The following is a 17379-nucleotide window of genomic DNA, read 5'->3' as shown; positions in this document are numbered from 1 at the left end:
ATGAAAAAACAAGTTTCTCCTCTTCAATTTTTCTCCATCCCCGGGTAACATGAAAAAAAGTGCTGACTTCCTAAACCTGATTCCAGATTAGAGACCTGGGGTATTCGCACCCTGTGCAACAGTGTGAGCATGAGAGCAATATCCGTACAGAAATGTGAAAAAAGGCATGAATTACATTTTTGTACATGTATGTGTGTGGTATATGTGTGCATACACATATGTAGTGTGTGTGTGTGTGTGTGTGTGTGTGTAAGTGTGTGAGTGTGTGTTTGTATACCAAGAAAGTAGCCCCTGTATGAATTTGATAGGCTTCAACCTCTCTGATGTATTAGATTTAGCCAGCAATCCCCACGACAAGGCAAGACAGAAGGGAAAAAAAGAGTGTTACAGAAAAAAGACAAGAGTGAAAGAGAGAGAGATAGAGATAGAGATAGAGAGAGAGAGGAATAGAAAGAGAGAGAAAATCGATGGATATTAAGGTGAGGCGTATGCGGTATGCGGGGCTGGCGCTGGGGTGCATGTGCCAGAGGTGGAGAGAGTGATATCATTCCCACTGAGGGTAGGCTCCGCTCAGCAGACAAGACTGAGATGTGACCACCTGATTATACCTGGGGCTGAGGACTGCCCTGCAGGACAGAGCTTTGAGAGGCGTGCACACACACACACACACGCACGCACACACACACACACACACACACACACACACACACGCACGCACGCACACGCACACGCACACGCACACGCACACGCACACGCACACACACACACACACTTTATAACCACGTCAAAGCCAATTCTGCAACAATCAAACCTGGGCTATACATGTTAACGCTATGTGTGCATGAGGGAAAAGGAAAATGACATGTTTGTGTGTGTGTATGCGTGTGTGTGCGTGTGTGTGTGTGTCAGGGGGTGAATAATTGATGTCACTTCCTGACTGTTCTATTGTTTGTTCTGCTGGAAACTGTGTGTATTTGTGTCTGTGTGTTTGTCAGTGTGTCTGTTGGTGTGTGTGCGTGTGTGTGTTTGTTAAAAGGCTTGGCAACAACAAGCTCTTCTTTTCTTGCCAAACTGATCACCGTCATGCCATGCTTCTGCTCCACTGACTAATGAAACAGGCTTCAATTTCACATTAAACGGGGGATTGAACTCAGTGGAGCGAGTGTGAGTGTGTGCGCGTGTGTGTGTGGGGGTGCCTGAGCCATATGATGTGTGTGTATGTGTGCATGTGTGTGTAATGCATTGCATGTCTTTGTGTTTGTGTGCTACGTGTGTGTGTGTGTGATTGTATGTGTATGTGTGTGTGTGTGTGTGTGTGTGTGTGTGTGTGTGTGTGTGTGTGTGTGTGTGTGAAAGAGTGCAAGATTGCATGCCACTGTGTGTACTGTATGTGATGGCATGTCAGTGACTCTGTTTGTGAGTGTGAGTGACTCTGTTTGTGAGGGTGTGTGTGTGTGTGTGTGTGTGTGTGTGTGTGTATCTAAATGGGGACAGGCTCCATCAGGGCGTGCACTGACAGAGACAGCGAGCAGTTCCCTGCCGTTATCACAGAGCCTCCCTAATGGCTGCCTGCTTGCGTAACACTAGCGCTAGCGCCACACGGCCGGCCAGCCTTCCTGCCTGCATGTAGAGCAGAGGCCCCTGTGACACGCCAGTGAACCTGCCATCAGGCTCCATAAAGGCCACCACACCGACAGCCAGGACAACAAGCCACAGTTGTTACCAGATGGTCTCAACGTGCACTTGCTGCTGATTTGTCCTAACAGCCCAAGCGTATTTTTGGAGGGGTCAGTCAACTCTATATTTAGTACACATTGTTTACACATCTGTATTACATTAATTTTCGCTCATTAGATGCATGGTGTATAATCAACATAGCAGTGGAAATTTTTTTTTACTGGTTTAATACCGTATCAACTGCAGTTTATTAAATGCTACTATATTCTGCCAAAAAAAAAAAAAAAAACATCTCAAGTGCTTACCGCCGCCAAGGATATCCATGGCATGTATTTAACGACTCAGTTGTGGGTTGAGTGCCCACAAGGTGTCCAAGAGCCAAGAAACTGTGCTTTAATCCACAAGTGTATTAACCTCACAGCTGAAGACATTTTGCAAAATCAATGTACTGTATAAACCTCAGTTAATAGGCAGGAAATTATGGTAACCTAAGAATCACTCATTTTAAAGGCCTACAATTTAACAGGAAATGGTCTTGCTACTGACTTACAGGTAAGCCTCAGTGAGCCTCCAAAACATGGAGGCCACATCTGAGCAATAGCACAACAGAAGTGGAAACGTAAAAAAAGATAAGATGTAAAAGACAGACCTTGTCTATTCATCACCAAAACTACTGTGGTGCAACCACTGGCCCCTGAACAGCATTCAGCAATCGGCAGCCTTGTTGGGGCAGCCGTGGCCTACATCCACGGCTGAAGTGCCCTTGAGCAAGGCACCTAACCCCTCACTGCTCCCCGAGCGCCGCTGTAGCAGGCAGCTCACTGCTCCGGGTTAGTGTGTGCTTTACCTCACTGTGTGTTCACTGTGTTTCACTAATTCATGGATTGGGATAAATGCAGAGACCAAATTTCCCTCACGGGATCAAAAGAGTATATATATACTTATACTTATACTCTTATATTTGTAGTTTTGACGTACGGTACAATTGTAATACAGTGGTGCTGCATGGCAGTACGATGGTGCTAAGCTGTGCTTAGTCTGTTCTAAGTAAGGGATAATGGACACGGTGGTCTGTTCACAGAAATTAATGCACGGTCGAGGTTGTAAAACGGCCCCGACGCGAAGCAGAACCTCGTAAACCTCGTTAGTGCATTTATTTATGTGAACAGACCACCGTGGAGTCCATTATCTCGCTTATTCCACTGTTGCCACTTGCGTTGTGTTCATTTCCTGTTACAATTTAAACGTTTTAATCGCTAAAACTGTCTTGTTTGTAGAACTACTTTCTTCCGAAACATATCAACTAATTTCTCAACTTGCAGGACAAACTGCCGTTACTAGTTCTAAATGGATGGTTGCTACGGCCAAAGGCCAGTCATTAGTTCTATCTCTCCAGTTGTCAAGCGGGCGTATCCCAAGATTCTGATGAACTTTAGCTTTGAAACATCGCTATTTTACTTAGCCTGCTGTCATTCATCTAGCTAAAAGCCACCTCCGTCATTTGCAACAATGTTGCTATGTTCTGAAAGTCTGCATTTTACAGCTTGGATGCAACGTGACAGTTCATTTAAACTTAACAACAAGTTCGGCGAATTAATATACAAGTGTGATACGGCCAAAAAAATGGATCTACTTCATACTGTAGGTGTGCAAATAACATACGGTTAATGGTCGTTCTAAATTACGTAGGACAATGGGAAATTCAACCAAGCAGTGGAATAAGTGGCAAATAATTACACTCCCTGTCTCAACACACACCTCTGCTCTGGCCAAACGGCCTTCTGTAATGTCTGTATACGGTGTCCATACAGAGTTAGAGACTATCAGAGACTGATCAGAGACTAAGGGGCGGCCCTGGGTCTGGGCACTGGCTGCCAGCACTATACTACAGGCAGGACTGGGCAGCGGCACCGGGCTGGTCAACAGGATGGGGGTGTTAATGGATGTACTTCTACGGATGAGAGGGACTTGGCAATGACTGTGTGATGAGCTGGAAAACAAGCATACCAACACACACAGACACACACAGACACACAACTAAGCACACACACCCTGGAAAGCTGAATTATATATCTTTAGAAAGTAGTGCAAAAACACACACATGCACAAGCGCACACACATATACAGGTACGCAAGCACACATGTGCATCACACACAGACACGCACACGCACGCACGCACGCACGCACGCACACACACACACACACACACACACACACACACACACACACACACACACACACACACACACACACACACACACACACACACACACACACACACACACACACACACACACACACACACACACACACACACACACACACACACACACACACACACACACACACACACTGATCATCAAAATATCACTAAATATGCTGTGATCACACACCATCATCTTTGGCTGACTTCAGTTTGGTTGTTTTAATGCATCTTACACCACCCCCCACACCATGTTTGAGCTTCACGTGTACTAATCCAACCGCCTAAAAGCATTAAGTAATCAAATTAAAACAACCATCAACAAAATGTTTCTTTGAGCCTGCTGGCTTAAACATCCTGGATCGATGACTACTCCGTTCAGGGCCCAAACCTGCAGTCGACCTGCAGGCACCGAAGCCGTTGTTGATCTGAAATCAATGGGGCTTGACCTTAAATTGCTGAATTGGGCAGGCATTGTTGCTGCGCGTGACCTCGGGGCATACGCCTGGCTGTCGATTGGAAAAGCATCAGGCGTGAGTCCTACAAGGACTGCGGTCTGGATGAAGGTGTGAACACGCTGGGATCACATGCACCCACAAGCAAATTACACAAAATACTGACAATTTTCTCATGAAAGGAATACTACAGTACTTTACATGAGTAAAGGAGAGAATGATGAGAAGGCCAAGTCTCCTACTATTTTTTTTTTTTATTATATAGGTGTCTAAATGCCCATTGGATTGGGCACATGAATATCACCTATGTTTTACTGAATGAGAAGCACACTTTATAAAGTCTGCCTCATATACAGTCGTTTCAAAGAGCAATCATAAAAAAAGTGGGACACTCCATGTGCTATCCAATTGATGCTGCACAATCAGGTGTTTCACAGCAGTAGGGTGGTAGACTATTAAAACAAAGAAAGCGGAGCACACTGATTCAACTTGCAGTATTTACTTAGTGCAAACAAAAATTATTAACATTTCGACACCATTGTCTCTTCGTCACAATACTGCAAGTTGAATCAGTGCGCTCCAGTCTGCTTTCTTTGTTTTAATTAATAGCAATCATTTAAATTTACATTGAAATTTAAGCACCTAGAAAACAGTGCAACAGAACATATGCAATCAACACAATTAGCGCTGCCAATGTTATCTCACTGCATTGAACTTCAATCCAACATTATAGATAGTCACAGAGGTCTACATGTTTAGCCAATTAGGGACTGCAATTAATATTCACTGTGCTACTGTACACACAGCTCCAATGGTTCAAATTCCTCACTCATGTAATATATTCATGTTGCCATTTATGGTTAACCTTATGTTTGCAATCTTTTAATGTATTTTTGTGTTATGTAATCTGTTCCATGTGTTTTTGTGCAACTATGCGTTGGAGGACATATGCTGAATGATTTGCTCCTACATGGCAATGTGCTTACTTATATGCAAGGGTGATGTGTGAGTCTCTTGCTTTTTTTTTCTATGTGTGTACGTGTGTTTATTTGTGAGTGTGGTGTGTGTTTGTGCGTGTGTGTGTGTGTGTGTGTGTGTGTGTGTGTTGATGTCCCCTGGGTGTATTTGATCTGAGTCAGACGCTTAGGCTCAGATGTAGAATGCCAATTTTCTTCCTGCCTATCCAGCTTCCTATCGGCTCCTCTCTCTCTCTCTCCGTTTCTCTCTCTCTCTGTCACACACAGACACACAAAGATACAAACACACACAGAGCTGAAAGCAAAAGCCTATACACACAAACACAAACACACACACACACACACACACACACACAGTTATTGCACACTATTGCATGTGGAAGAGTGAAGTGCCACCCACATTTTCAGGTAACCTCCTAAAATGTCATCCTCATACACCATATAAATGAACTTGCAAACACACAAATACGCACACAAACACAGCACGCACAGTAGTCAAATATAGGAGCATTTGAACACTGGTTCACTTTCACTCTAATTCAGCTCAAAGGGCTTAAAGACCAAGCAGATCCAAAATAGCATCTTTACTTGTGCATGCGCAAAAAATGTAAACTGAACTAAACGGGAAAAGACCAAACGAAAGAGAGCAAGTCAGCATCTCTTCCCTTCTGTGCCTTCCGATTGTTATGATTTTTATTGTATTTTTACTAACTACTTTTATTTACTATTATTTGTAATTTTTTGCTTTTGTTTTACAGCACATTGAATTGCCTGATGTATGAAATGTGCTCTATAAATAAACTTGTCGTGCTTCTTAATGTGAATAAGGTAATGTGGAGTGGGCTGGTGAAGATACTCAGTTCAATCACATAGGCAAAACACACCAAACATGGAAATTAATGTAAACATACGCCAAGGCACTCCCAAGTACTTATGGAACACTAGTGTGTCCATCAACAAAATGCAAAACGTGTGAGCAAAGTTAACATAATATTGCTTACAGAACACGTCCACACTCTACATCGACGCATGCATACAGCACATGGACAAATCCACTGACATACTGGGAGAGGAATGACATGCAAACTGCACACCCACACAGACTCATGACCACAAACATGTGCACATATACTTCATATGCAGAGCAACAGATGACCTGATGCACACCCACACAAACACACCCTGTCAGTCCCTGGCAAATCCACATACACCGAGCAGGAACAAGGGGAGGACACCAGGGGGGGTCTGGCATACGTGTGTGTGTGTGTGTGTGTCTGTGTGTGTGTGTGTGTGTGTGTGTGTGTGTGTGTGTGTGTGTGTCTGTCTGTCTGTAAAAGGGACACTGAGAAGACAACTAACTACTATAAATGACAGCAATAATGTTAATAAAAATATTTTCACACACACAGACACACACACACACACACACACACACACACAGACACACACACACACACACACACACACACACACACACACACACACACACACAGACACAGACACACACACACACACAGACACAGACACACACTATGTGCTTTACAAAACCACAAATGAACACAGACACAAACATATCAACAATTTCACAAAGGCTTACAGATGCTCTCTCTCTCTTACACAGGAGCCTGAAAGCAGTGGGGCTGTGATGTAGAGGCTGGGAGACAGGCTGGGGTTGCATTAGTGCACATTAGGCAGTGACCTGGCACTGCATCAGAGCTGCCCTCTAGAACAGTGGGCAGCTACAGTATCCCACAGCAAATGGACTTAATCGACCCAAAGTTTGTTACAAATACTGTTACAGAGCTCTCTCTCTCTTGTGAGTAGCCCCTTTGTATTGATATTAATGTGGCGGTAGACAGTGTGTGACATATCCTAATCCATGAAAAAGCAAACTTTGACATTTTTCTGTCAGTCATAATATTGTATACTGTAGAATATCCATATTGAGTGCAGAATTGTCAACATTTTGAAAGAAATACAGTGTTTCCCATACATTTACTTATCTGTGGCGGCCCACCACAATATCAACATTGACCACCACACAATGATTTTCCAGGTTGTACTAATTTGTGCTTAAATCTAGTTAGCATCATAACCACGCTGTGCTAATTTGTTAAAAACTGTTGCATTCAAGTTAATTCTGCAAACCTACCACCACAAATAAAGTTTAATTCTGTGGGAAACACTGAAATATAAGTTGAAGCATGTTCTGGTTAGCCTACTGAGACTGCACTAAGTTATAATGTAAACAGAGTGGACAGAAGAGGAGAAACTGATGGATTTCCGGTTTCATGAATAAGGTGGATAGAAGCTGTATTCCAGTAGGCTACAAAATACTTGACAGGCCTACTGCTGGGTAATTTGTGACAAAGGCAGCATATTTTATGTAATGGGGGTCTTTATTTATTTAAAACAATCATTTCATAAAAAAAAGTAAAATTAGAAAAAAAAAGATTAAGGTAAAAAGATCAGATCTGATCAAACCAAAGATATAAATAAAAAATACATGAAGGACAAGCTTGTGTGATGTGTTGTGAATTGTATTACCATATGATTAAATTATTAAATTAATTGTATTACGATTGCTACCCTTTGAAACATAACTGAATTGAAAAGTGAGGTCAGTCAGGGTTCACACCTCTTTGACTAATTGCTCAGTTCCATTAACCATGGCTTTGAGTATAGCAATACCAAGTAAAGACTATCTGCACAAACACGGATACATGTACAAACAACTAGCTTTGGGCCACCTGGCATACACACAGGTAATATACATTCAGGAGCACATAGAAGACATAGAAGCTGTCAATACTAACAGAGGCAAAAAAAAGAGGCGCTTCACTTGTGTAGTCCATTCCCTTTGTGGAGAGCAACTACCTCACAGATCTGGCCACTCCAGTCAGTAGAAGTACTGTGACTGTGACTGAGTAAAGTGCAGTTTGGAGACGGAGTCTGTTCTCCAGGCTCATGAATAAACCAGGCCTGTAGGCGGGGGCCTGAGCCCAGCTCCATAACTGCCACCTCGCAGACCTATTTCTGGGCCCCGGTCCCAGGGACGTCCCTCTGGCTCACCTCTGATGCAGTACAGCTTCCATTAGCATCCTTATGAAGCGCTAATGCTAGCGCTAACTTTGCGCCACTGCAGGAGGCAACACTGGCACATGCTACTGCTAGCGCTAACCTAGCATGCAAAAGTGAGGGAGGCGCCACAAGCACATGGTAGCTCGAGTGCTAAACTAGCACGTGTTACTGCAGGAGGCACCACTGGCACATAAATTAATATAGCTGACACAGTGCCTTCTTCACCATCACTGTACTGTGCTGTACTGTACTGTGCTGTATTCTACTTTGTATACTGTATACTACTTTGATGCTGTATTGTATGAGGCACGCATCAGCAGGGGACGTTACCTGATCTAGCATGTGCTATGTAGAGCAAACCTGCTGTCCATCATGGTTACTGGCCTAAATCTGTCTGCTGGTGAAGATATGGCTGTAGCAAAACACCATTCACGGGAGCTAGTGGTTAATACATGGACATGTGGGTCAGGTCGAGCGAACACGACAGAAACGGGAGAGCGAAATGAAGAGTGGCAGGAGAGGATGGACCGACAGGTGAGGAGATTGGAAGAGAGGGCAGGAGAGCGAGAGAAGGAGGGAGGGAGGGAGGGAGGGAGAAAAGAGCGAGAGAGAGAGAGGTGAAGGTGGTGTGGGTCATGTGTGGTGAGGGTCACGCACCTGGTTGGAGTATCTCATGCTGACGTTCCTCTGGTCCTGCCGCGGCACGTAGCGGTGGATGGGGTCGATGTCCTTAGGGCTAATCAGGCCGTCCACTGCAGAGAGAGAGAGATGAAGAGAACAAGAGAGAGAGTAAGAGAGGGAGACATAGCAGAGAAGATGAGATGTAAGAACACAAGGGGTGAGGAAAACAGGGCAGGAGAGGGGGAAGGGAGGAGTGGAGGTAACAAGGGAGGAGAGAGGAAGAGAGGATGACAGGAGAAAGGAGGACACAAGAGGTTAGGAGAAGAAAAAAATAAACATATTAAAGGAGAAGAGGGGGTAGTGGAGGGGTGAAATAAAAAAGAGGGGAAAAGGATGGGGAGTGAAGAAAATGTAAGATAGAAAACACGTGTAAAAAAGAAGTGGGAAGAATGAGCAGAATAACAAAAGAAGGATATAGAGAGAAAAGGAGGGAGCGAGAAAGCAGACAGGCATGTTACCCCCCCCACCCCCCCCGCACTCCCCCTGCCCCATCACCACTTTGCATCCGCCAATCACCTCCCACCCCCCAATGGTTACAGACAGCATCAGCCGTAACATGGATCCGGAACATTCCGGCATCGGCCACTACCCGGATCCCCTTCCCCGTGCGTCGTCGTCGCAGTTTGTCGCTTTCTCAAACGTGCAAATCTGCCGTGACGGGATAACTACATGTTCATGCACTGGGGCCCTGGATTGGACACACTGATGCGTAAGCCAAGCAGAGCAGTCCCGCCTCCCCATTAGCCCCCTTGATTAGAGAATGACAGGCCTCACAATTACTTGCAATTACTCTAACAGAAAGAGCCATGCAACTCCCCCATTACCACAATATCCTCTTTGATCTGTGATGTTTACATCAAGGCCTCTTCACTGGTTTTGAGCTGTACTGTAGGATGAGCAGCTCAAATAATTTGGATAAATTATTTATGTGACTAATTTGTCATAAATCCTTCTACAACACTGACCTTGTGAAAGGAGGGCATATGTAATGTAGTGCTCTAGATAGCTTGAATATGGAGGATGCATGTGAATTATTTCTTTCAAATCAGTTTAAGGGGTGTTCCATGCATTCACAAATTCAGACCCATGCATTAGCATTTGTTGAATGACCGTGCCTTTGTGTGCATGAGTAGGTTTGTACAGTAGGCTAGGAACTGTACTGCGTGTGTCTGTTTGTGTGAATTTATATATGTAAGGAAGTAGAAAAATGTATGAATATTTACTGTGTGTGTGTGTGTGTGTGTATGTGTGTGTGTGTGTGTGTGTGTGTGTGTGTGTGTGTGTGTGTGTGTGTGTGTGTATACCAGCAGTGACATATGCCATGTGACTGACCCAGTAGTTTGGCGATGTTGTACATGGCTTGGCCCCAGAGGAAGAGCAAGCCGTCTTGGCCTGTGCAGCTGGGGAAACGCTTCTGGCTGCCGTGCTTCTTTTGTTCAGCCTCCACAAAGTCTGCTGGCACGTGGTAGTACTTGGGGACGATGGCGTTACCTAAGTGAACACACGCACACACACACAAAATCAAATAAACACATACATCAACACAAATGTCCATATACAGTACAGACACACAAACATACAAACAAGCACACACACACACACACGCACACACACACACACACACAAAATCAAATAAACACATACATCAACACACATGTCCATATACAGTACAGACACACAAACATACAAACAAGCACACACACACACACACACACACACACACACAAAATCAAATAAACACATACATCAACACAAATGTCCATATAGAGTACAGACACACAAACATACAAACAAGCACACACACGCACACACACGCACACACACACACACACGTACACACACGTACATACACGTACACACACACGTACACACACACACCAAGAAACACACATTTACATGCACTTCCCTTGATACACACTAACACATCAGCTCTCATAACACCAGTAGGATTAAAGCTGAACCAAAATCCATACATTACGTTCCATAATCAATTCCACTTCAGTGTTATGATTAATTAAAAACCACCCATATATTTTCATGACAACTTTTCAATACATGAATCGGCATGGAAACTGTAGAGAGTAGGACGCTCCATACACATCCCTCTGTAGTCGATCCAGAACATGAGGAGCCATCTGCCTTGCTCAGAATGGGCCTCTGCTGCTACGGCAACAGGCTGCTTAATTTCACATTCTCTCCACTCAAACAGGAGTACACAGTCAATGAGACAAACAGTGTCTAATCAACCTGACTGCTCATTTTACAGGACTTTGCATTTTTGCACTGCTTTGACCTTGTCCAAGCTGCTTTTTAAATCTGGTGTGTGTGAGTGTGGATTCATGTTGTTGTTATGCAGTGCATGTAGTGAATGTATCAAGATATCTGCTCTGTGCAAGCCGATCCATTTTCTTTAATTTTAATAGTATAGTATACTGTATATCCAGATGACAGGTAGCATAGGCATTTTTAGTATAACGTAAAAACAATTGATTCTTTACATTCTATTTCTAACAAATTTTTAATGTTAAAAAAAAGGTAACACTTTACTGTAAGGGTACATGAATCATCATGAATTTATGCTAGATTAATCCATGATTTATGTATTACTTCATTCCTTAATATCTCATGAATCATCAGGAATTGACATGAGTTCATAGTTTGTTATTTGTGACCTCATACATGAACAAAACATCAACAAAAGCATTAAATATGGTGGGCACATCATTATGATTTTTTATTTATTAAGAATGATCATGATGATTTCTTTTTCTGCCAAAAATGTGGTCATCACTACTCAAATTCCAATTTGATCACAACTTGTGCAGTTCTCTAAGCACATGCCATTGTTCACACTTTAGTTGAGGGGCCACAAACATGATGAAATCATGAGTAATTAACCTTAAATGCATTTACTGTAATCATGATGATCATGCTTAAGAAATCATAAATCAGAATGATGTACCCACCTTAACTTATGAATGAGAGACTTTGTCAATTCCTGATGATTCATAAAATATAAAGGAATGAAGTAATACATAAATCATTAATTAATTCATGCATGAATTCATGATGATTCATGTACCCTTACCGTAAAGTGTTACCAAAAAAAAAGAAAAGAAAACAAATTGCCACATAGCACCTTTACCTTTAACAGTACAGATTTATTTTTTACAGTGTGTGCTCGTTCTGTAGTACTGAGGCCACAACCATATCATTAGCACCAATTTCCACAGGTTGAGACAGGAGCAGTTATATGGGGGGAAGCTGTGAGTACTGGGTGGCCAATCACTTCAATTCTATGCCATCAGAAACATGTGCTACATGTGGTAACTCACCATCAAAATTCTGGAACATGACTACCTCCAAAAGTTCCTGGTACTCCTTGACTTGGGAAGAATTTCCACGGAACACACCTGCAAATCAGAGGGCAAAGCAAAAACAAAAAAGAAAAAGGCACATCTTACCAGCCAGCACTGCAGAGAGGGCTGCTCACAACTCACTTGTTTCTCTATCATTTCCTGAGCTCAAGATGAAAAATAATACCCTTTCTGAGAAAACATAAGCATGGTAATGCCGCCAAGCACTCAACAACCCGGGGCCTCACCATCAATCATCATGTAGATGAAAAAGATTGGGAACTCGCACTCGATGCCATCAAAGTCCTGACAGAAAGAGCAAAACAAATGCAAGACAAACAGTGTTAGATATTGGATAACAGTTTCCAATCTAACCTGAGACTCTTAATCTTCATAAAATTCAGTTTGCATAATGCACATAAATACTCAACTTTACATATAAGGTAATTATAACAGTGTACTGTACCTAGTCTCAGATTTCACGTGATGATATTGCAGCATTCCTACATACTACAATAGTGTACTACTCCTGATAAAACCGTGTTATAAATACTCTTAGGTCATTAAGCACCTTTAAAAGCAACAATGACTATTTCCTAATGGTGTTGCCTAAGTGTTAAATATTAGAGCTATGAAAAATTAACACAGCCACAGCCAGCAGTATTCATTAACTATGCTACACGAGACTCTATAATCTATGCTCTGAGGCAAATAGTGACTCATGAAAGGTGGTTTACCATGTGCAAGGCACCTGTGATGAATTATTAAATCAGGGCTTTTAACTTCAAGGAATGTGACAGCCATGTTCTAAGTGAACAGCAGACGCAGGGAGGGGAACTCTGATAAAGCAAAGACCAACTTTGAAGTGGCTATGCTGTGCATATTGACTGGATATTCTCAAATAAGTACACTTTTTTTTAGAAGAAGCAAATATGCTACGGACACTTTTGCTGTAGCCTCATAGGACTCCAGCAAAGTACATTCCACACATTTCATCACTCACTCCTCAGAAAAAACTGGAGCTTTTTACTGAGCCTATGGGCTAAAACTATGACGCTTCAACATCACAGCTGTCACCCAAGACACCCAAAAAGCAAAACAACTAATGAACTCTCTCTGGCCTATGCTCTTTATCTGTTTGATTCTTTACCAGACCTCTCTCTCCTCGGTCCCGATAGGCTGCCACAGAAGGCCACCTAATGGTGTGCCAGACGACAGTGAGAAAGCAACTGGGGGGAGAAAAGCTCTTTTCCGAAAGGAACAGTGGAACTGACACAGAAAACAATTACATCTGAGAAGGTATCAGCGCGCCAGCCAGGCAGAAACCCCATTAACCAGTCCGTGACTCACCTCCACACACACACACGCATACGTTCCCTCCAGCACCCACCCACCTACAGTACATAAATACACACACACGCACGCACGGACGCACACACACACACACACACACGCACACGCACACGCACACACACACACACACACACACACACACACACACACACACACACACACACACACACACAGACACACACAGACACACACACACACAGTCCCCCACTCTCACTAGCACACACATAAATCACTTGAGTCTGAAATTAAAATCAACTCGGATGTAGAGATGTTTGCGAATGTGAAACAGCAACGTATTAATTTAAATTATGCAACGGCAAACTCATCCCGTACTGCTTCTGGCTCTGGCAGAGCCGCACCGCTAGCGAGGCATAGTGCTGATGACAGAAAAACACTGGAGACGTGCCAGAGTGTATCTCTGGGTTTTTTTGCCTCCGATCTGGAAGTGACTCGGGATGACTGAAAGCAAAGGCATTAGCCAAGACATTTGCACAGTGCTTGGGTGAGCAACAGCGATGCATGCGTTGCGTGTACCCAAATTTATTATCGTTATTGTGCACAATTGAGACAATTAGTTGCTGATCGCGGCAGCAAATCATAGATTGATTAGACACTTAAGACACATCAGTTTTGTTTTTTTTATTTATTTTTTATCACAACACCATATCCTTGCTGAAGAGCACCAGTGTTAGCCCACTCCCCCTCTACAGTAATGGAGCACTTCCCTCCCCTTTACACCATCACTCTAACTGCTCTTTGCACAGAGACTGTAACTGTCTAACTCTAGGCTCTCAATGACAAAGACAACTATTTGCACTTGCTATCTAATATTTTGTTTTTATATATTAATCAGCTTTTCATATACCCTGTAATACTGCCTCAACCACACTAACATTAATCTAATATTTGCACCACTGGTTAGATGTAAAACTACATTTCATTGTACTGGTATTTTACTTATGCAGAGACAATAAAGTTAAATCTATTCCTCGCTAATCTAATCTTTTGTGCATGATCATGGCATATGTGTGATGAAAATGTGTGTCACCACAAACTATCTGTAATGTGAAGTGTGTGTATTACAAAAAAACATGTTTTTCTTTCTCTTTCTTCACCCAAAGAGACGAGGTATGAAATCAAGAGTACAAAGGTGCTAGAAATTGCAACCCAGAGGAGAACTGTTGGATACTCGAGTTCTTCACAGAAAGGAGCAGTCCAAAAAAAAAGCATTATTTATAACTCAATAGAGAGAGAAGAAAAGAACGGAAAAAATACAAAGAATTATAAGTCCTTTCATCCTCCTTCAGAGTGACTCAACTTCAATTACAATAATCTCTTTCTAAAAGCAGAGAGCTGCAGGCTTTACTCACTCTCTCTCTCTCTCTCTCTCTCTCTCTCTCTCTCTCTCTCTCTCTCTCTCTCTCTCTCTCTCTCTCTCTCTCTCTCTCTCTCTCTCTCTCTCTCTCTCTCTCTCTCTCTCTCTCTCACACACACAAAACCTATTCTGCCTTGTGATTGTGGGGGGGGGGCACAAAGTTTCTCAACCTTTCACAGATGTAATTAAGACTTTTCCCCCTCTATATCCATCCGCAATCTTCACAGCACCATCTCCATGGCAATGGGAGATAAGAGAGATGGGGCCGTAATGAAATAAAGGACATTAATTGGAGCCTGTCTCACATCACAGGGACATCTCGTCTGAGCTAGCGACACTCTGTCAGGACACTGTCACTGTAGGGAGATTTTTGGGTGTCAGGGGCTGGGAGGAGTGTGGGGGGTTACTAGGAATTTATACCAGAGCCGTTTTTGAAGCGTTTTTCAGTCGCCTGCTGATGTCCGACTATAGAATTCCACTAAAATCAGCGTATCAATTTACACATTGTTGTGTTACGTTAGAAACGGAGGCAGTGTTAATTGATGTTGTGTCACCTTTTACTCTTGCCTATGTGTTGCTTGCGGTGTAAATGCCCATTTACGATGTTGGATGTTTTGGCTTATAAACTTCTAGTCCAACCAAACAAACAAATCCTGCAGATGTACTGCAGGTTCATTGTTAGGTGATCTGGAATAGAGAAGCAGAGCTACATTAGAAACTGGGAAATATGGACCTTCACACCTCAAACCAGCTCCAGGATAAGCTCCCTTGCTTTTCTCTCTCTCTCTCTCTCTCTCTCTCTCTCTCTTCTCACATACTCACTGAGAATGTCTCTCCTTTCATTAGTCACTTGGGCTCAATAATTCTTTTATAAGCTCATGCAGTCCCTCTCCTCCGTCTGCAAACTCAATTTTTCACTCTCCCACAGTCCCACCATTTTCCACTCTCTTTATTTTCACTCATTCCTTCACTCTCAACTTTTTTTTCACTCACTCACTCACTCACTCATTCACCTCAACCGCCTTATTACCCTCTCTCCGTCACTGCCCCCCCCCCCCCCCCACACACACACACACACACAAACCTCCACCCTCCTCTCTCCCCATCACCTGCCTCTGACTTCGGGCCTAATCAAGGCCTCAGGCTCCAGCGGTTACCACTTCAAACACTAAGCTGCAGTCTGCAACACCACCAAGTGTGCCTCCACCTTAACAACTGCGCTGGCTTGCCTTTGATTTCACACCACACTGCACCTGATGGCTAATTTGCCACATGGGTAAGATGGCAAGCACAGATCATTTTTCAGCAACCGCCTGTGTCTCCGCTTCCTCTTATTTCTTTCATTCTTTCTTTTCTTCTTCCTTTCTCAGCCCCTGTCCTCCCTCTGTCACGCTCTTGCTCTCTAACTCTTTCTTTTCCTCAATGTCATAAACATACTGCCTTGCAATGAAAACTGTAACTGCCAATAAAATAAAACGGAATGTATAAACCCATCCGAGAGAGAGAGCGTGGGGAGAAAATCCATACAGAAGTGCACACAACAGTTCTCCACAACAGACAGACTCAGGAAATGCCTCATTTATCCTCTGCTTTTTACCATGTATTCTCTCTCTCTCTCAGTCCCTCAATTGTATATAATATTTACTGTATGTGTGTATGTCTGTGTGTATGGATGTATGTATGGATGCACTGTGTGCATGATTGCATACAGTGTATGTGTAAATTTTTATGTATTTACTGACCTGTTCATCATATGTGTGTGTGTGTGTGTGTGTGTGTGTGTGTGTGTGTGTGTGTGTGTGTGAGAGAGAGAGAATAAGAGAGTTCTCTGCTGCTGCTCGCTGCTGTATGTGCCTGTATTTGTCTGTATGTTTCTCTGTTTGTGTGCCTCTGTGTGTGTGTGTGTGTGTGTGTGTGTGTGTGTGTGTGTATGCATGTGATTGAGCATGCATGTGCATGGAGATAAAGGATTTAAGTGTGCCATAGAGACGGTAAATGGATGTCTCTCAGGTGGACAAGAGGGATGTTTGCCAAGGTCGGGTCGCTCAGTAAACAGCAAGTGGCCCATGAGGGCTCTGCTCCCAGTATTCTCACTGTACAAGTGCATGTGTCTGGCATGTCTAACAAATATACCCCCCTCCTCACTCAAGTAAACCGCTCACTCTCACCCTACATGATACTACATCGACAGTATTATTCCCAGAGGGTTCCCTGTAGCTT

At 43.2% G+C, this 17379-nt stretch overlaps 1 protein-coding gene across 3 annotated transcripts in view; it reads right to left on the bottom strand.

Annotated features, from left to right (window-relative positions):
• Nucleotides 1-17379, bottom strand: part of phkb (phosphorylase kinase, beta) — a 76513-nt gene that overhangs the window by 24896 nt on the left and 34238 nt on the right. For all 3 annotated transcript variants that reach the window (XM_076287481.1, XM_076287480.1, XM_076287479.1), the window contains 4 exons: nt 12680-12737; nt 12411-12488; nt 10408-10566; nt 9052-9146 (listed from right to left, as the gene is read on the bottom strand). In XM_076287481.1, coding sequence (XP_076143596.1) covers nt 9052-9146; nt 10408-10566; nt 12411-12488; nt 12680-12737 — 390 coding nt within the window. The remainder of the gene's footprint in view (nt 1-9051; nt 9147-10407; nt 10567-12410; nt 12489-12679; nt 12738-17379) is intronic.

This window comes from Alosa pseudoharengus, unplaced genomic scaffold, assembly GCF_046254945.1.
Source record: "Alosa pseudoharengus isolate Yale_2024_CS ecotype anadromous, Long Island Sound unplaced genomic scaffold, YU_APseudo_1.1 YU_APseudo_1.1_scf_16, whole genome shotgun sequence".
NCBI lineage: Eukaryota > Metazoa > Chordata > Actinopteri > Clupeiformes > Clupeidae > Alosa > Alosa pseudoharengus.
This window is presented reverse-complemented; position numbering and strand designations above follow the sequence as displayed.